Source organism: Rhinoderma darwinii, chromosome 1, assembly GCF_050947455.1.
Source record: "Rhinoderma darwinii isolate aRhiDar2 chromosome 1, aRhiDar2.hap1, whole genome shotgun sequence".
NCBI classification, from domain to species: Eukaryota; Metazoa; Chordata; class Amphibia; order Anura; family Rhinodermatidae; genus Rhinoderma; species Rhinoderma darwinii.
Genome location: NC_134687.1, coordinates 27,748,216 through 27,769,141, shown reverse-complemented (window position 1 = coordinate 27,769,141; position 20,926 = coordinate 27,748,216). Strand labels below are relative to the sequence as shown.

The 20,926-nt window shown below is 42.1% G+C and overlaps 1 protein-coding gene across 4 annotated transcripts in view; it reads right to left on the bottom strand.

Annotated features, from left to right (window-relative positions):
- Positions 1-8,098: 8,098 nt before the first annotated feature.
- Positions 8,099-20,926, bottom strand: part of UVSSA (UV stimulated scaffold protein A) — a 77,139-nt gene continuing 64,311 nt past the window's right edge. For all 4 annotated transcript variants that reach the window (XM_075856831.1, XM_075856812.1, XM_075856838.1 and 1 more), the window contains exons 13-14: positions 17,493-17,676; positions 8,099-8,440 (exon numbers count right to left, since the gene is read on the bottom strand). In XM_075856831.1, coding sequence (XP_075712946.1) covers positions 8,347-8,440; positions 17,493-17,676 — 278 coding nt within the window. In that variant the 3' untranslated portion in view covers positions 8,099-8,346. The remainder of the gene's footprint in view (positions 8,441-17,492; positions 17,677-20,926) is intronic.

Below are 20,926 nucleotides of genomic sequence, written 5' to 3'. Positions count from 1 at the left end.
GGGGTCTGTGTGTGGAGCTATCTACAGGGGGGCTGTGTGTGGAGCTATCTACAGGGGGGCTGTGTGTGGCGCTATCTGGAAAAAAAAAATCCCCATCATGTAACTCTGCTACCTGTCAATTGAAAAGTCATCTACCACAGGGTCTCCCTCTTGACTTTCATTGTTCTCAGCCTTTTGGTTTGTCCTGCAGCTGCTGCCGCCGTGATGAACAAATGTTATACCCAAGATAGGAAAAGTAACACAAAGACGATATAACCGGATCCATAATATCTGTGATATCCATAGTTTTTTTTTGTAATTGTAAGTGTAGAGATCCGCAGTGAGAATATGATCTTGTTATTTGAAGAAGGATCTGGCCGTGATTTGATGTGTTGATGCGGGATATTGGGCGTGGTTAGGGGCGTGGCTTAAAATGTCCCTCTTTTCCAAATTCAAAAGTTGGGAGGTATTCACACCAGCAGTGATATGGTTACTACTAGTATTATTATCTAGAGGAGCAATGTCCACACCAGTGATTTGGTTACTACATCAGCATGAACCTGGTTCTTTGGGAAGTCTGGTGATCCCAGTAACTAGTACAGTTGTATATTATATATTATGTGAGTTTTGTACTTGTGCTTAGTATATTATAATGCCAGGAATGACATAGGCATCGCAGTGCCCATCATGCCACACCAGCTGTGCAGGGAGCATTAGGGTGCCACTGTATCTGTAGGTATTGTAGGGGATTACCCAAGTAGCTCAGTGATCACCCCAGTATCTCAGCAGTTAACTATGACATTCTGCTTAGTGCTGCTTCTGCACATGAGAGTGGCACTGCCCCCCCAGCCTTGCAGTTTACCCTGCACTCCAGCATGTGGGTGACAGTATTAAATGATATCTCTCTAATCCCATTAGCTCCTTCCTCTTGTTGGCTTCCTTGAGTGAACATTTTTGACAACCTTTACTGCGGGTGCTGACACTTGAAGCATGAGCAAGTTATAATTTCTGACAGGAAAATTACATCTTTCCAGAGACATTGATGTCTTGCAATGTAAATGGCAGGAGAGATCTGGGGAGGATAGAGCAGAAAATGCAGCAGAGAACAGAGTGTTATTACTGACAGTGGCCGGCAGGTGTCGCAATAGAGCTCCCAGTCACTGGCAATTGTAGAACTGAGCTGATCCTAGCAAATAAAGTTGATTTATTTATCAAAAGATATTAAAAATATTTTTTCAATTATTGTTTTAAGATAAAAAGTGCCCAATAGAGTTTTAGTGGTTAGATGTATGATGAAAAGAACTGTTCCCAATATCGATTAACAGCCAATGAACATGCATGTTATTCCTCTAAGGACAGTGAGATAGGCAGCTGCCACACGACGCTTATCACTGGGAAATTCATAAGATCAGGAAGGTTAAAATCTAACATTTGGATCCTTGTCCTACAGACACTACAATGTCAGTGGAACCCATCAAATTAATTTTTTTGTTGTTGCTCCAATGCATATGAAAGTAAATAAAACTAATTTGGCAAATAGTCTTAATTGAAATAATAATAGTACCGTTTTGTGCACACAGCTCCTATGCAGACCTATGTTTCTCCATGGTTACACACTATAAACAGACCCTCCAGTTTAGATGGGACTCATTGACAACAAGGGTCAAACAAGTATGCATTTCAAAGTGCTTGGTCTTATTATTTTCCCTGTGATAAGCGGCGCCATATCTCTACTGCCTCTGCTGATATGTCCTCTACTGTGTAGTGACATCTTGTCTCCCAGGCACTAGAGCTGTTATATACTGTGGTCAGGTGACCTGTCTAATATAGAAAAATCATGTCCAAATCACCTATAAGGGTATGTGGACATGAAAGAGGGGGTCGCCCTGCTGAGTACTCCCTTTTATGAGCTAAAGAAGGGAACCCCTGAATAAGAGCATCTCCCACTGATTTTTCACATCCATTACATGGCCACGTAATGCCACATTTCCCCGACATCCAGGAGCCGCACCTGCAATGGTGATACTTTAAAGGGTTGTACAAGATTGGAAAAACATGGCGACTTTCTTCCAAAAACATGAAGACAACCCTTGTTGTAAATACAGCCCCCTATAACACAAAAAAAGGAGATGCATCAGTCTTTTCTTTATACATTTTCTTCCCTTTGAATCCACTTCTGGCTTTGGCTAAAAGAAAAGCCAAAAACTGGCCTTAAAGTACGAATGTAAAGAGGCTCTGTTACCACATTATAAGTGGCCTGTCTCCTACATAATCGGATCGGCGCTGTAATGTAGATAACAGCAGTGGTTTTTATTTTGAAAAACTATCATTTTTGAGCAAGTTATGAGCTAGTTTAGATTTATGCTAATGAGTTTCTTAATGGACAACTGGGCGTGTTTTACTTTTGACCAAGTGGCCGTTGTACAGAGGAGTGTATGAGGCTGACCAATCAGTGACCAATCAGCTTCATATACTTCTCATTGTTCCAGCCCAGCATGATCCACAGCACAGTGTGATTGTGCAGTGAAAGAAGCTGGGCTGGAACAATGAGAAGTGTATGACGCTGATTGGTCACTGATCACTGATTGGTCAGCCTCATACACTTCTCTTCACAACGCCCAGTTGGTCAAAAGTGAAAACACACCCAGATGTGTGTGTATATATATATATTGCACAGAGCTCGCATTGTATGGGAATAATATCAGTCATATTTCAGCACCACGGACAGCGCTGGATTACTCGTATATTTCATCAGGACGGCGCTGACTGTTCCAATCTTATAATATTTACCAGTAGGCAGCTCATCCAATCAGTTTAGGTTTTTATGTAGACTGCCTGTAATTCAGTCTACATGGTGGCAGCTAGACACACTACATCAGCGATCTCGGCAGACGCATGCTGGGAGTTGTAGTTTTCCTAACTTCACACGGTTTTTTTGTTTAAAAAACACGTCAAAACAGATTTTTTTAGGGTACATGCGGTTTTTCTGCCATTTTTCGGCACCTTTTCTAGCGTTTTTACAGCGTCTTTTTGTGTTTTGTTTTACCAGAGTTTTTACCCGCATTTTATTATGTGGCGTTTTTCAAAATGCAAATCATGATTTAAAGATCATGTGACTCATAAATTCCTCTTTGGAAACATGATTTATTCTGAAAAAAACACCAAGTGTAAGACACATTTACTCATACGGTTTTTGAATCAGGGTATGTTCACATGGCTTATTTTCAGCCGTTTTCCGGGCTGTAAACGCCCCGAAAAATGGCTGAAGAAAACGGAAGCTGAATGCCTACAAACATCTGCCCTTTGATTTCAATGGGAAAATGGCGTTTCGTTCCGACAGGGCGTTTTTTTTTACGCCCCAGCTTGAAACAACAGAGCGTAAAAAAAGTGCAGGTCACTACTTGAGCCGTTTTTCATTGTCTCGATAGAAAAACAGCTCCAATAACGTCCGTAAAAACAAAACGCATCAACAAACAATTGATGCTTTAAAACCGGCTAAACATCAGACCCCCCCCCCCCAAAAAAAAACCACTAGTGCATATATATATATATTTCCCTAATGACTTTCAACTAATATCTGTTCGAAGAGTCCTGCGAGTGCTTTTATGGTAAAGAAGAGACGTCTCGGAGAAACAACAGCTCAGCTGTGAAGCAGTAAGATATGAATCCTACAGAACGGGATCACCTGTCCTCGGCTGCACCATTGGGAGTCTGCGTGAACGATAGAAAATCATACAGAGCAGTGTAGTATCTATTTTTAGGAGGAAATGTAAAAAAGATTCTGTTCAGGTTTGTCTAAAAATAACTCCAAAACTGCACTGTGTGAACAATACCTGGGGGTTAAAGGGTGTGGAAACGTCTGCAACCAGTTTAATTTCTCCAATGCCTCTAAGATTAAAAAATGAGGCGACTTTGCAAATTGTCACGATTAAACAGATCCTATTGTTTTGTGTATGCAGCTTCTATGTAGACCTATGTGTCTCCATGATCACAGACTACAAACAAACCTTTGCGTAGTCTGATCCTGCAGTCATATGATTGGACTCATGCACAGTCATATTATGGATCCAAAATACAGTGCCCATAGGATGCTATACCGGATCTTTGCACCATCGACTTTACCTGGAGGGGATTTTTAAAAAAAATTCATGTGGCATCTGCCAGAACAAAATAGTGTCATGTGTATAAGCTCTTAGGCTGCGGAACGTATTTCGGCCGCAAGTCCCGGACCGAACACTCTGCAGGGAGCCGGGCTCCTAGCATCATAGTTATTTACGACGCTAGGAGTCCCTGCCTCTCCGTGGAACTACTGTCCCGTACTGAAAACATGATTACAATACGGGACAGTTGTCCTGCAGCGAGGCAGGGACTCCCTGCAATGTGTTCTGTCCGGGACTTGCGGCCGAAATACGTTCCGTCCTTTATGGACCGAACATGCTCGTGTGAATACAGCCTCACTCTCTTTCCATCTGCCCTGCCTAGTATTATCTGTAGGTCAGCAAGCAGAGGGAGTAGATTGTAACTATGGAGACACATAGGTCGTCATAGGAGCTGTGTACACAAAATGATGAAATGTTTTAATGAAAGACTTTTTGCAAAGTTGCTTTATTTTTTAGTTTAGATGCATTAAATCAATAATTTAAAAAAACTGGTTGCAAAAGTAAACATACTATGTAGAGGTTAATGGACAAAACTGCTGATCACTAAACTGGGGGCCCGGGGGTCAGTGCATAGAGGGGGAGGGTCCCTTCTGGGAGTGATAATGTCTCAGGCATGTAAAAAATGTCCCACAGGGTGACAGTCTCTTATATCTCTCATTGTCCTACACTTTGTGAACTTGAAAATGAAGTTTGATGTGGATTTTTGGTGCAGAAATCCTCCACGTGTGAATACAGCCTAAGGTCCAATTCCACTGAAATTTCCCACTAACATCCCACTTTCCCAGCGTCACGCTCATAGCGCCCCAGGAAGCGCAGAGAAGAGGAGTTTGTTAGGGTCTTGGCACTGCAGAATTGCTTTAGCTGCGTGACCACATCACCCAGTGATATTATACCGAAAATAGGCACTTAGCCACGCTAGTTTAGAGAGATGCCAGAACAAGCAGAGCTGCAGTTTAAAGCATGGGGGAGTGACAGAGCAGCACTCTGAGCCTTACATGAAACAGAAGGAAGATTCCAGACTACCTTAGGCTCCAACAGACAATATAGCTAAGCTGGAGTCACTAATCATAGAAGAACACGAGACTTGACCAGTGCGCCAACAGTATGGACCCATAGCAGTCAATGAGCACCATATTGTAGATCATGCACATGTCAGTAATGTGGGCACGTACATCAGCCCTTACTGACGTCTCGTTGGCCTTTTTTAAAGAGATTGTATGTAATTATCAAAAAGGATCTTTTTATTCACACAGTTATGAGCAAGATTGGCGCTGTTTTTGAGAACACTGCAATACCAGACACAGCCTATAGACAAGAGTGGCGCTGTTTTTCTAATCTCACACATCCCCTTTAATTATCTAGGCCTTCGCAACATTCGACACTCTGGCTGTTTTTGAAACTACAACTCCCAACCTGGCAAAGGCCTTAATATTCCAGCCATAGGCTCTCGAGGCTTGTTGGGAATTGTAGTTTTATAAGAGCTGGAGTGCCGAATGTTTCTAAAAAAAACTGCATTGTAAGTCCTTGTGTGAACTCGGCCTACACAAGGAGTATCTCCCATCCGCACATTTACCAGCCGGGATGTTTGCAGAGGAACTCGCTGCGCCGATGACAAATACAAATTGATTTGGTGGTTTACATAAATATTTTACAGTCTACTGATATAAGCAAATTCTCTAATGGCTGAATGGATAAATGAAAGCAATGGTCTATGCCGGGCAAACATTACCTTGTAATTATGTAAATTAAGGATTTAGGGGGGAAAACCACTACGAAGCAATTGGGAAAATCCTGGAGCTTAATGTCCCTGATCTAATTAGCACATTTTTTAGGACGATCATTTGTATTGAATTTATTTTCATAAATTAAAGTCGGCAGAATATACATTTATTTTCAGATGTTTTTCAGTTTCTTGTTTGCGGTAAAGTAGAATCATTTAACATCTGATGTGATGCATCCTGCATTGCGTGACCATTGTCTCCAGATTTCTTAGTAGTCAAGCTATAGAGATGTGGGTCATGTGCGCCCCCTGTTGGGCATATACAACATATGCAGGGGACTGTTAGGAGAGTGCAATTTCACCCTCTAAATTGGGGATCACTGCGTAATTACAGACCCAATAATTTCTATGGTCGACAGTAAATTTACGGGAAGGTGTCCGTGTCGTAGAAACCGTCCGTAAAAAATAGGACATGTGTGCCATACTTTATAATGGGAGCATGGCCCGCAAATACTGTCCGCGGCCGTAACGGATTGTGATTATGCACACGAACATGCTTTTGAAGCCGCAATTCCCCTGAAAATCCACAGGAGAATTGCGGCCGCATTCATTCCTATGGGGCCATGTAGACGACCGTGGTTTTCACGGTCCGTGCATGGCCCAGGAGCCTGGACCGCAGAAAGAACGGGCATGTCTTATTACGGCCGTGTTCTGCGGTCCACGCGTATAGCAAATAATGGCCGCGGCCATGTGCACGGCCCCCGATTTGCTGGTGGCTCACGGGTGACACACCGCCCCCGGCCGACCAGAAAATCACGGCCGTGCACATGGCTACGGTCGTGTGTATGAGGCCTTACTATTACCTAAAATGAAGATGCTAAAGTCCCTCTGGTCATTCACTTACGATCATTCGTCCTACAGCTATTCCTCCCGACTCCCCCATACGCACACGCTCGGCCGAGTGTGCATGCGTTTTCAACAGGGGGAAGTGAGAAAGACACAGACTCCTCCGGCAGCGGCTTGTCTATTTGCAAACAAAAGAATCGGGCATGTTGAAATTCAATATGTCTGACCTTTTTTCCCCCAACATCTGGGGAGTCGGGACATCGCCAAAAACAGCGGGTTCAGCCTATATACATCTAATTTGTATGGTCACCCTTAGGTCACCTTGGGGAGGTGCTGATTCTAATTACGGAGATCTAACTAGTAGGGAGTCTTAAGGGCTCCATGGGAAATGTATGCAAAATACAAGAAAGCAAGGCCCATTATTGAAAAATTCTAACGTCTCTATGACATATCAGAAGTTTCCTATAACTAGAGCTAGACTAGGTTTTTTTCCCCTTCTTTTATGCAGAGATTGCAAACTAAGAATTTGGCAGTACTTGGCGTCATGCATGGAGAATGTACTGCAGAAACAATCTGTGTCCCACCATGATACAGAGACACTGCCTTTAGGGGAGAGCTTGCCATGGCGCCTCCATTTTTACACTTGAATCTGCTTATATCATGTGCCATCGCATCACATCCTTAAAGTGAACCTTCACCTTTTATCACCCTGTCAATTTTAGATCCAAGATTCTGCGCTAGCTAATTTCTTAATAAATCTTTATAGCTATCAGAGCTCTATTTCTATAGCTCAGAGCTCCAAATCCTCTGTTTAGACATGATTTATATGACAACCACTTGACTAGAGGGAGCAAACTGCATACTGCTTTTATATTGAGTTCAATGTATGCACAGTATGCAGTAAGCTCTTAAGCTCCCTCTAGTGGTGGCTACAGGCAGCCAGAAGTCTGTCATTTCACCCTGTCCATGCAGGAGAGTTGGAGCTCTGTATCAGAAAAAATTAGGTCTGACCGATTTAAAGCAATACTAAGAAATTATTTGGCACAAAAATGTGAAAAATATTAAAGGTGTTCAAGGGTCACTTAAAAGGCACTAAAAATGTACAACACTAAATAGAACAAATACATATGAAAGTGTCGGGAGAGACAGTAACAATGTAAAGAAACACTTCATGAACAAACACCTACAAATAAAAAAACAAAATAAAAAATATTTAGATTTATCATTTTTTTAATTAATAAAATGACTGGGCTTGTCATGATTTATCTTTATCAGCATTCAAATATTTTTTTCTTATATTCCATCCGATATTTGTGGTTTTTCTGTGAAGTGTTGTTTAAAATTGTAAAATTTTGAATAAAGAGTTAAAAAATTAAACAATATTTTCACTAGATTTCCGCAAATTTAACATTTTTATTTAGTAAAATTTTTTTCTCATCTAATTCTTAAAAATAACATACAAATTTGTACAAATCTTAAAAAAAAAAAAAATCCATAAAATACAGCAAATTATGCAAATAAGTTAAGACAGAACCATTAGGGAAAAATATCCGTATATTACAACAATTTTTCTTTAAAGGTCCTTAAAACAAGTCTTCCATGTAGAAGGCGGCTGGCTGGTTTATCTCTTCCTCTGCGTTTTTAATTTAATGCGTAATTAAACTGGTTTGCAAACTTTTCGTGTCGCCTCTGATCCATTCGGTTCATTGCGCTTACCACTCGTTTTACTGATCCCCTGCAAAAAAAAAAGCATAAAAAGATTTAAAAAATGAGCCAAAAATCACAAGACGTCTCAGCTTTTCTTCTACCGTTCCTGTCGGAGTGTTTATAGGTATGTAAAAAAAAAAAATTAAAAAAAAATGGAGGCGTTATCATTAATTACCGATCGTCCCTCCTAACACCGCGCTGATGAGGCAGAACAAATTAGACGTGTTCACTAAATTAAGTACCGCAATACAAATAGTTTTAATTCAACAAGGTTTTAATAACAGGAGTAAACAAATTGAACTCCGGCTTTAATATGTGCGCTCCACCTTTGTCATTATTCTTTACCGCCGACCTTACAAGATAAATGGCAGCCATCCAAGGAGGACTCTTATTAGACAAAGGCAAGGTATCCTTGTTATCCACATTGTGCTGGTGAGTTTCAATTCAATTTAGTAGCTCCTTCCTTATACGCCGCAGGTATTGATTCTGGGTACATCAATTATTTATACATAGTGCTTGGGTATGGAGTACGGCTGCCCGGCTGATGGACAAGGATACATGTATAGGATCCTGGAGATTAGTAGTGCCACAGTATAACTCATGGACTATATTCTTAGGTGTATAATGAGATTATGGTATTTTTATTAAATGAGTGGAGTCAAAGATACCTCTTTAATGTCAGAGCCGCAGCATTGGGTCCGACTACCAAGACCCCCGACAAAAAAACTATTATTTGTCAGGGGTCTGGGGCGCTGGACCAGCTGTAGCAGGTTTAAGGGGTTTTCCAGTCCTAAGAAATTGATGGCCTATCCTCAGGATCAGTAGCGATCGGACTCCTGGCACGCCTGCCGATCAGTTGTTTTGTAGGGGATGCGGCACATGTATGAGTGCGGCACCCCTTCATTTCAGGAAGCGCTCATACGTGTGCCACGGCGCCTACAAAACAGCTGATTGGAGGGGGTGCAGGGAGTCGGACCCCAGTCGATCAGATATTGATGGCCTATCCTGAGGATAGGCCAGCAATTTCTTAGGACTGGAGAACCCCTTTCCTTTGCAGTGGCCACTACAGGCGAAATGTAGCATTACATGCAGCAATTCAAATGAATGGACGGACCCAGGTCTGCCAGGGCAAGACACATGATTTATAGAGGATGACCTTCCTCTGTGATGTCCATATATATGCCTGATTAAGATGAGATAACCCTTTTTGAAGTCAATGTGCCGGCATAGAAAGTGCATAAATACCGGGATCCTGAGATAAGACTAAGGTACCATTATCTTTAGGCTGGTTTATAGGGGGTTGTCTGAGATAAGAAAATATGATCTTTTTATTCCCCCAGAAATAGCACCACTCCCACTCATGGTTGTGTCTGGTATGGCAACATAGATGTGAAAAGGGCCAAAATTGCATTACCTAAAACAGCCAATGAACAAGAGTGGCACGGTTTCTAGAAAGAAAAAAAGGAAAACATTTTTCTAATCTTAAACTCCTTTTCAGTGCAGAGTATTCTAAGATTTGGTCCTAAAATGCCCCCAGTAGGGGCAGGTGAGGTCATTATCATCAGTGCATCAGAAACTGCCGCAGTAATACCTCTGTGAGATCCTTAAATCATGACCAGCTGGGGGAACTTGGGTAGTGGAGTGGATAACACACTGCTATAGAAGACTGTGGTTACAAGGTCACCCTATAGTTAGCACTGCTGATTTGTTGCATTGGAGACTAAGGCTCTGTTCACACTGACATTCTATGCCTCCATCAGGGGCTTCGTCATTTTTGAAGGCAAGAATAGTATGCAGCGTCAAAACCACAGAAACCTCAACTGAGTCCATTAAAGGTCAATAGGGTCCGTCAGGTGCCGCTGTATGAAGGATTCGGCAAACGGTCAAAGCTTCAGTTGTGAATAGACACCATAACGTAAGTATAAACATAGCCTAAGTGTTTGGATCCAATCAGGAGTCTCCATCCTTATGTGGGTTTCCTTTAGGCACTGGAGGACTGAATTGAAAAATATTGTATCAGAGGATAGCAGCAATGGGGGTCCGGGAACTCTTGGTTCTGGTCATTCAGACAATGATGGTATATCTTAATCTAATGTTTCAAAAAGAAAAACCTCTTTACAGGGTGAACCTTTCAACATTTGAAATGTCATTGAAGCATGGCAGAAAATCATATTGGTGGGTGTCCCGGGTCCATAAGTTGAAGCCCTTACTGATCAGTAGAAGGAAGGGGATGGCGCCGTTACAGGTGACAGAAGATGAGCAGCTATATTTGTGAAACTAACGCTTGTGATGCTGTGTCAGTCATATATATATATGAGATCCTGCAGCCTAAGAGCTCATAAGAAAGCAGCAGAATTCTGAATGCAGCTCCGGATGTGCATGAAGTAGAAGACCTGATGTAACGTAAAAACAATATTATATGTAGATCAAAAATTTAAAAAGTTTATCAGCTGTGGCAAGAGATTGGTCTAATTGAATTTCAAGAGCGAGGGGAGCCATTTATTTAGATGCATTCACAGTGTGGGGGCAGGGAGTTTTCTAGGGATACCCCATTTGTTAGGGCTTGTACTAGCCGTAACTTCTCTTTAAAAGTTGCACTTCAATCAACATTCCTCAGGTAAAGTCTTCGTAAGAACTTGAGTAACTTTGTAAGTTTATTTATCTTTCACTGATTTTAAGCTTTCTCTTGTTTTCTACTCCATTCACACACAAAGTGCAGATGAAAATATCTATGTGGTATATAGTCATGCAGAGCAAAAATAAGAACAAATGGTGGGCACTCAAAATAAACATAAAGAGGGCAGCAAGAGATGCCCCAAGAGTACGATGGAGGAAGAGGAAGAAGGAAGAGGAAGAAGGAAGAGGAAGAAGGAAGAGGAAGAACAAGGAAGAAGAACAAGGAAGAGGAAGAAGAACGAGGAAGAGGAAGAAGAACGAGGAAGAGGAAGAAGAACGAGGAAGAGGAAGAAGAACGAGGAAGAGGAAGAAGAACGAGGAAGAGGAAGAAGAACGAGGAAGAGGAAGAAGAACGAGGAAGAAGAAGAACGAGGAAGAGGAAGAAGAACGAGGAAGAAGAACGAGGAAGAGGAAGAAGAACGAGGAACAGGAAGAAGAACGAGGAACAGGAAGAAGAACGAGGACCAGGAAAGAGGACCAGGAAAGAGGACCAGGAAAGCGGACCAGGAAAGAGGACCAGGAAAGAGGACCAGGAAAGAGGACCAGGAAAGAGGGAAGAGGGACAGGGAAGAGGGACAGGGAAGAGGAACAGGGAAGAGGAACAAGGAAGAGGAAGAGGAAGAAAAAGAAAGAAGAGGAGGAAGAGGAAGAAAAAGAAAGAAGAGGAAGAAGAGGAGGAAGAGGAAAAGGAGGAGGAAGAAGAGGAAGAAAAGGAGGAGGAAGAAGAGGAAGAGAAGGATGAGTAAAAAGAAAAAGGAAGAAGAGGAAGAAGAAAAGTTAAGAAGAGGAGGAGGAAGAGCAAGAAGAGAAGGAGGAGGAAGAGGAAGAAGAGGAGGAGGAGGAGGAGGAAGAAGAGTAGGAAGAGGAAAAAAAAAAGAGGAGGAAGAAAAGGAAGAGGAGGAAGAAGAAGAGGAGGAGGAGGAAAAAATAGGAGGAGGAAGAAGAGGAGGATGAGTAAAAAGAAAAAGGAAGAAGAGGAAGAGGAAAAGTTAAGAAGAGGAGGAGGAGGAAGAGCAAGAAGAGAAGGACGAGGAAGAGCAAGAAGAGAAGGACGAGGAAGAAGACGAGGAAGAAGAAGAGGATGAGGAAGAGAAATAGGAGGAGGAAGGGGGAAGAAGAGGAGGAGGAAGAGGAAAAAGAAGGACAGGAAGAGGAAGAAGAAAAAGAAAAAGGAAGAAGAGGAAAATGAAAAAGAGGAAGAAGAAAAAGAAAGAAGAAAAATGAAAAAGAGGAAGAAGAAAAAGAAAGAAGAAAAATGAAGAGGAAGAAGAAAAAGAAAAATGAAAAGGAGGAAGAAGAAAAAGGAAGAAGAAAAAGAAAGAAGAAAAAGGAAGAAGAGGAAGAAGAAAAAGAAAGAAGAGGGGGAGGAAGCGGAAGAAGAGGGGAAGGAAGTGGAAAAAGAGGAGGAGGAAGCGGAAAAAGAGGAGGAGGAAGCGGAAAAAGAGGAGGAGGAAGCGGAAAAAGAGGAGAAGGAAGCGGAAAAAGAGGAGAAGGAAGAGGAAAAAGAGGAGAAGGAAGAGGAAGAAAGAGGAGAAGGAAGAGGAAGAAAGAGGAGAAGGAAGAGGAAGAAAGAGGAGAAGGAAGAGGAAAAGGAATGAGAGGAGGATGAGGAGGAGGAAGAGGAAAAAAAGGAAGAAGAGGTAGAAGAAGAAAATGAAAGAAAAGGAGGAAGAGGAAAAAGAGTAAAAAGAAAAAGGAAGAAGAGGAGGAAGAAGATGAAAAGAAGAGGAGGAAGAGGGGGAGGAAGAAGAGGAGGAGGAGGAAGGGGAGGAAGAGGAAGAAGAGGGAGGAGGAAGAGGGAGGAGGAAGAGGGAGGAGGAAGAGGGGAAAGGAAAAAGAAGAGGAGGAAGGAAGATGAGGAGGAAGGAAAAAGAAGAGGAGGAAGAGTAAGCACACATCCAATAATTACAAAAAATAGTATACTTTTTTATGTGTAGTTTTTTGTAATTATTGGTTGTGGTCTTATTATTATTGCCCTCCTTTCTTTTCCATATAATCATGTGACCTGACTGCTCAGCTCTAAGGAGCCTCACAAACGAGCGTGTTTGGTCTGTGATATATGGTCCGTATGTCGGCTGCATTTCCCGGACCGAACACACTGCCGGGAGCCGGGATCCTAGCATCACAGTTATCTATGACACTGGGTGTCACTGCCTCGCTGCGTGACAACTGTCCCATAATGAAAACACGATTACAGGTCTGGGAAATGTGGCCGACATACGGACCGTATATCACGGACCAAACACGCTGCTGTGTGAGGCTCCTAACTGTATAAACGTCATCTGAGCTCCCACAATGCACTGCTCTCTTTTAACGGGAAACCAGCAGAATTTTTTATTTTGCTTTCTGTGTGAACAAAAATAAGTACAAGATGTGGTAAAGCAAAGTGTATGCAGGATAATCAATTACGTAGAACATGGAGAAGGTACATGTATGTGCCAGCTGCTGCCGCTCGAGAGATGGGCAAGGGGGGCAGAGCTGCACCGGGACGCTGCCATGTCAGCCGCAGGACATCTTATTTACAACAATTGTGAATTACTTGTCAGTGTTTCCACAGCTGGACGCATGATTTCCCTCCAATTTCCCCGAGCTAATTAAATCTGGTTTGTTCTCAGGGAGAGGGCACTGTTAATTGATGTCTGGTACACTCCTATAGATGTCCATCCACATGTTAATTAAGACCTGTTGCCGTCATATAATTTGTGTTGTGATAACGGCTGTCAGACGCCATGTTTTATGATGTGTACTGAGGTATGGAGCGGCGGCTGTGCCCGTAGCGCCAACCTGATATATTCATCACGTTGACACAACAGGATTACCATGAAAATGTAACGTATAGAGAGAAAAGCATCCAGGTAACGGCTCCTATCCTTTGTCATATATGATAAAATTCCAATAATCTGGCATGCTCAGAGTTCTCCAAAGTGCCGGATTATTGGAAATACTGAACTATTGGGTTTGGAAGTACTAGGTTATATACTCTACAGCAGTGGTCTCCAATCGGAATTTCCGGACAGCCTTTGGCTGTCTGCTCATATCACCGCTGCTCCAGTGTTTCGATTCTAACGTGTCCAAATTGATGTCACGTGACATGACTGCAGTGGCCAATGGTGACGTTTTGTCCCACAGCATCAATTGGCTTCCATGGTCATGTGATATGATATCAGTATGATGACATCATTGTGTCCAAATACAAACACCAGGGTAGTAGGGAGTGGCGGAGAGCGGAGGTGGGGGACAGGAGCAGAATTTCACCGGTGAGTATATTGGAAGGTTTGTTGTAGCGAAGCTTCAGATTATTAAAATGTCACTTAAAAAATGGACAACCCCTTTAAGAACTTCCCCTAAACATTAGTGTGTTGACGTGCTAAGATTCAGGGGGCCCTCAGACTGTAATCTCCTGCTAATCCAGCATAGGACTCTTTTTTTACATCCCAGATCTTCAGGACTATAAAATGCTGGATTGTTGGAATTGTGTATGTATCCATAGTCTTCTTGTAGAATATTGCTGGTAGTTATTATACTTACCTAATTGATTCCGCACCATTCCTACGCCGCTGATCTCTGCAAATAATTTATGTTTATCTACTGTGCACCATGATGTCATGTGACTAAAGTGGCCAATCACTGCAACATAATTTGACGCTAGTATGGGACAAAAGTCAGTGTCAGGTGTAAACCAGCTGCCGTGGTCACCTTCCCATGGACGTCATTGAATATAATTTGTAAACAGGAAGAACCTGCGGAGATAAGCGGTGCAGGAAGGGAGTAGAATCCAAATTTTTAAGCCTAAAGCTTGTTCTACCAATTGCTTAATGGTGTCTGGTTATAATTGAGGAAATACCCAAGTAGGTCCTGAAGTGAGCCATTTTCTTTTTTGGTTGGGGGCACTTACTTTTACAGCACTGGTGTCAAAAACATTTCCCAGAACTACAGTGAAGGAAATAAGTATTTGATCCCTTGCTGATTTTGTAAGTTTGTCCACTGTCAAAGACATGAACAGTCTAGAATTTTCAGGCTAGGTTAATTTTACCAGTGAGAGATAGATTATATATAAAAAAAACAGAAAATCACATTGTCAAAATGATATATATTTATTTGCATTGTGCACAGAGAAATAAGTATTTGATCCCCTACCAACCATTAAGAGTTCAGCCTCCTCCAGACCAGTTACACGCTCCAAATCAACTTGGTGCCTGCATTATAGACAGCTCTTACATGGTCACCTGTATAAAAGACTCCTGTCCACAGACTCAATTAATCAGTCTGACTCTAACCTCTACAACATGGGCAAGACCAAAGAGCTTTCTAAGGATGTCAGGGACAAGATCATAGACCTGCACAAGGCTGGAATGGGCTACAAAACCATAAGTAAGACGCTGGCTGAGAAGGAGACAACTGTTGGTGCAATAGTAAGAAAATGGAAGACATACAAAATGACTGTCAATCGACATCGATCTGGGGCTCCATGCAAAATCTCACCTCGTGGGGTATCCTTGATCCTGAGGAAGGTGAGAACTCAGCCGAAAACTACACGGGGGGAACTTGTTAAAGATCTCAAGGCAGCTGGGACCACAGTCACCAAGAAAACCATTGGTAACACATTGCGCCGTAATGGATTAAAATCCTGCAGTGCCCGCAAGGTCCCCCTGCTCAAGAAGGCACATGTACAGGCCCATCTGAAGTTTGAAAATGAACATGTGGATGATTCTGAGAGTGATTGGGAGAAGGTGCTGTGGTCAGATGAGACTAAAATTGAGCTCTTTGGCATTAACTCAACTCGCCGTGTTTGGAGGAAGAGAAATGCTGCCTATGACCCCAAGAACACCGTCCCCACTGTCAAGCATGGAGGTGGAAACATTATGTATTGGGGGTGTTTCTCTGCTAAGGGCACAGGACTACTTCACCGCATCAATGGGAGAATGGATGGAGCCATGTACCGTCAAATCCTGAGTGACAACCTCCTTCCCTCCACCAGGACATTAAAAATGGCTCGTGGCTGGGTCTTCCAGCACGACAATGACCCGAAACATACAGCCAAGGCAACAAAGGAGTGGCTCAAAAAGAAGCACATTAAGGTCATGGAGTGGCCTAGCCAGTCTCCAGACCTTAATCCCATCGAAAACTTATGGAGGGAGCTGAAGATCCGAGTTGCCAAGCGACAGCCTCGAAATCTTAATGATTTACAGATGATCTGCAAAGAGGAGTGGGCCAAAATTCCATCTAACATGTGTGCAAACCTCATCATCAACTACAAAAAACGTCTGACTGCTGTGCTTGCCAACAAGGGTTTTGCCACCAAGTATTAAGTCTTGTTTGCCAAAGGGATCAAATACTTATTTCTCTGTGCACAATGCAAATAAATATGTTCAATTTTGACAATGTGATTTTCTGTTTTTTTTTAAATATAATCTATCTCTCACTGGTAAAATTAACCTAGCCTAAAAAATCTAGACTGTTCATGACTTTGACAGTGGGCAAACGTACAAAATCAGCAAGGGATCAAATACTTATTTCCTTCACTGTATTTCCCATAATCCTTTATTTCCGGCATCTATGCTTCCAAGAGACACACGTCACATGACATCTTCTGTTTCTTCACATTAAATGTAATTGACATTTCCTTCCTCATCCCTGCCACCCTTGCCCGTCTTCATACCCACGCTATTCGTATTAGACGATAGAATAAATATTTCATACTTCATCTTCCCTTTAATCTACAGATGTAGCAGAGCTGAATTTGCCATTCAAGTCTTAGGACTGCATTATCCTAACTCAGAACAGCTCCAATGTAAAAGCAGATAACAGATCGTGATCTCTGCATGGGTTGAGCCAAATTACCAACTTTGCTCCTCTACTTGCGACTAACCCAGCACTGCTACATCTACATACACAAAGTTCTCATTTCCTTAACGACTGGCTGACGTAAGGCTTTTACGTGCTATCGGGGTACAATTCCCTGTCGTGCTATGACCTGTAGTTCCACCAAAGAGGCAGGGCTGAGGTTTATCGATGATGTGCGTATATTTTACATTTTAAATGGGTCATCCAGTTTGGATAATCACTTTTTGTTAATAGGGTCACCCTACGATAAGCTTATTATGGGACCCCCAGCAATCAGCTGTAATCTGTTTGGGCTCCAGCAGCAAGTGTCCATTTTTCCTGCAGCGCCTCCACAGGGGAAATTAAGCATTACACAGTTCCCATCAAACTCAATGGGCTGCCTGTATAATACACAGATGTGTCGAGTCCTCCAGAGGGAGAGACACTCTTTGTAGCCGCTCTCAGAAGCGGCCAATAGTCGCGGGCTCTGAACCCGACGATCACTTTAGATAATAAGATCGTAGATGCTGGAATAACAATAGATTTGTCGGGTTGGGTGAGGATGGTGATCAGCGTCTTACTTGTTAAACACTTTCTTCTCCAGGCGGGAGCGGGATGTATTGGCTTTCTGCTTTAGGTCTGTTAGGTTTGGATACTTTTTCTTCTTTCCTTTCTTTTTCTTTCCTTTCTTGTGACACGTGGATGACCCGAGATCTTCTCCCGTGGCCTGCTCAATATCTCTCATTAGTTCAGGGTCTCTCCAATCTACAAAAAAAAAAAAAAAAAGTTTTACAGACATGAAAATACGGTGGTTTTAAATGCTACAAATTAAAGTTAAAGGGTATGTTCACACAAGGCGGAAAAGTCTGCAGCTTATACGACCCAGAACACGCAGGGAAATCCAAAAGAATATTTGCCTCAAATGGGGTGCTTTTATTTGGCCGGATTCTCTGCCTAGAATAATAAAAGGGACCGATCACGAGAACCGTGTCCCCAGTTTGAACGGTGCGGCGGTCGGGCACTCTATGGGACTGCCGGAGATCGCTGAGCTTTCCTATAATGAATGACAAATGTATCTAGTAATTTAGTGATCATTTTCCAATAAACTTACTGTATTCAAATCTCTGGATTTTTAAGGTCTCTGCTTGCTTTTATTCAGTAGGAACATTCATTGTTTACTTCCAGTGGATACAATTCTGTCCATGGTCATGTGATGGACACACAGGTGCACGGCTCGTTACAGTATGTGTATCAGAGCTGTGTCTTCTAACACAGGGGTCCATCACATGACCATGGATCGAATTATTTTAGAGATCTTGAAAACCGTGAGGAATTAATACAGAAAGTTTAGTGGAAAATTGTAACTGTATAAATTGCTAAAGTCACCCCCCATGTGAAGCCTGTAAAGACATTACAAAGAGAAAAAATGGCAGCTTCCTCCAAAAAACAGCGCCACACCTGTCCATAGGTTGTGAGTGGTATTGCGGCTCAGCTTCATTGAAGTCAATGGGGCTGAGCTGCAATACCACAGATACCCTGTGGCCAGGTGTGGCGCTGTTTTAGAAAGAAATCAGGAATGTTTTTCTAATCCTGGACAACCCCTTTAACCAGTAAGGTCAGCATTTCAGCCCCAAGCGTAGCTGTTAAAGCAGTTTCCCATCAAAACATTTTTTGCTTTTTAATTTAAATTATTGTTTTTTATTTTTATTTTTTTTTTGGGGGGGGGGGTTCAATTGCTCTTTATTTTATATTACCATTATGGCCTTGACAATAAGAGGAGTAAAAATCCACTCACATAACTACACGTCTGCTTCCTAGTGAGACCAAATCCGAGCCATCGGGGAGATATGGAGGATTAAGGGGCCGCGTGTAAAGGAGTTTACCTCGCAGGAATAAGACGGCGTCACAGTTTAGTAGCCGAGCGGACGAGGCGATTGTTTAAACACAAGGAAGGAATACTGCCATTCAGTGCAGATCAAATGAGACCTACAGACAAATTAAGGAGCAATTTAAAAGCTTTTGAGAAAAATCAATAAAACGCCAAAAAAAAATATAAAAAAAACTGCAATTTTTTTTTTTTGTGCTGATGGGGTCCCAAACCTCTTTGTGTATTGTTACCGAAATTTAGTGGCAGGGGATTAGAAAATGACACAGTTTGCGGTCGGCCGTGGGGAATCAATACTGTAGTTAGTGGAGAGATGCTATTTCACAAGTGACTGGCTCAGGTACGGCCTCCGCTGGATTCTCCTCATACCTGCGCGTTAACAAGCGGCCCTCCTCGCCGGCGACACGAGAAAGAGCCACTTAATTTGCTTTAGTGTTTGAAGCCGCTGGAAATGATGAACACTGCAGATTAACAGGTCAGAGCAATCAGGTTTAAACCGCAGGGGTCAGCTACCAGCTGGAGGGGACCAACGGCACGCGGTCGGGGCCTGCGCATCTAATACCCTCCTCGACGGACGCAGAATTAAACTTTACAACGAACTGGAGAAAAAACTACTCAGTGGTAGAAAAAAATAAATAAATAAAAATCATATAAAATACAAAGTATAAAAGAAGAAAAATAATAAAAGAAAAAAACCAAAACAAATGCTAAAGATCTGAAAAGATATTTATATTGTCTATTTGTCCTCCATTTTTCACTTTAGAAAATATATTTTTTTAAAGGGGCATACACGGAAGATATCAGCTTGGCTCATAGAAAATTTGTAAAAGAATAAAAGAACAGAGGTGCACTTTTAACACCTTGTTTTTTGGTACAAAATTCTGTGCCGATTAATTTATTAATGTATCTTTATTGCGCTCAGAGCACCATTTTTCTGATACAGATCTCCAAATACCCTGTATATAGATTTAAAAGAAAACAAGCTGCAGTCACCACTAGGGGGAGCTTACTGCAAATGGTTAGACCATGATAAAAAGATAGTATGCAGTTAGCTCCTGAGCTCCCTCTAGTGTCAGTTGCAGGTAGCTAGAATTTCAATATTTGGATCTCTGTATCAGAAAAACGGAGCTCCGCCCACTATAAAGATATATATAAAAAAAATGTAGAAAAATCAGCACATCATTTTTGACCTAAAAATAAAATGATGATAAAACAGCAGGCATTTATTTTAAGCCATTCAATAAAATTTTAAGCAAAGCAGATCTAAAGGTTGAGATGAAACCATTTGCTTTCTCTGCTTTCCCCCCATCCTTCTCTCAGTGTTAAGATAGCAGAAGGGAGGCGAAGGAGGATGTACACGGCAGATAAGAGTGTAGAGAGGGGAGAAAGCTTCCAAGTGTTTAGGGAGGAAAGATCATACAGGTTGTACTGAATCAGAGTGTAGATAGGGAGGAGAGCACAGGGGGCATCACAGAGTCTATCAGTTCAGAAGAAAAAGAGAGAATCCACAGCAGGGAGGGAGGGGGGAATCACACACTCCTTAGCATCAGTGTCTGTCAATACCCCTTAATGGGCTGTTGAAGGAGAAAGCAGTACAGGGATGAAGCTGTGCTGATACATGAGAGCTAGTGAAGTCAGCAGCATCCTGGATTCACAGACCTAACATACAGTCTGTATTAATGAGAGGGACACAACCACAGGAGAAAAGTCTGGAGCTAGGAGAAGGTTGCAAAGTGAACATCAGGGGGTCTAAAAAATGAATAAAGAAATGAAAATTGCAGCCTAAAACTTAGTGCAACTTTTTAACTTGAGGTAACAACTGGCATATGTGAAAATACAATGTTTTCCACGTCAGTGTCCTTAGCCTTTAAATGGTTATTCTGAGCAAAATTAAAAAATTCATCTAAAACCAAAAATAAAACTGGTTGGATTAATTCAGTGGATCATTCTGGATCTGTTGTTGACTAAAAAGTCTGACATGAAATTGTTATTGTTTGCAAAAAGTATTTAAAGAAACATTTACAGATGTGTGCGGATTGAAGGGTAATGGAGTCAGGCAGATCACTAGTGCAGGGGACTGGATGTCAGCGCGGCTTAACGACCTCGACTCTCATTAGGTCTATACTTCAC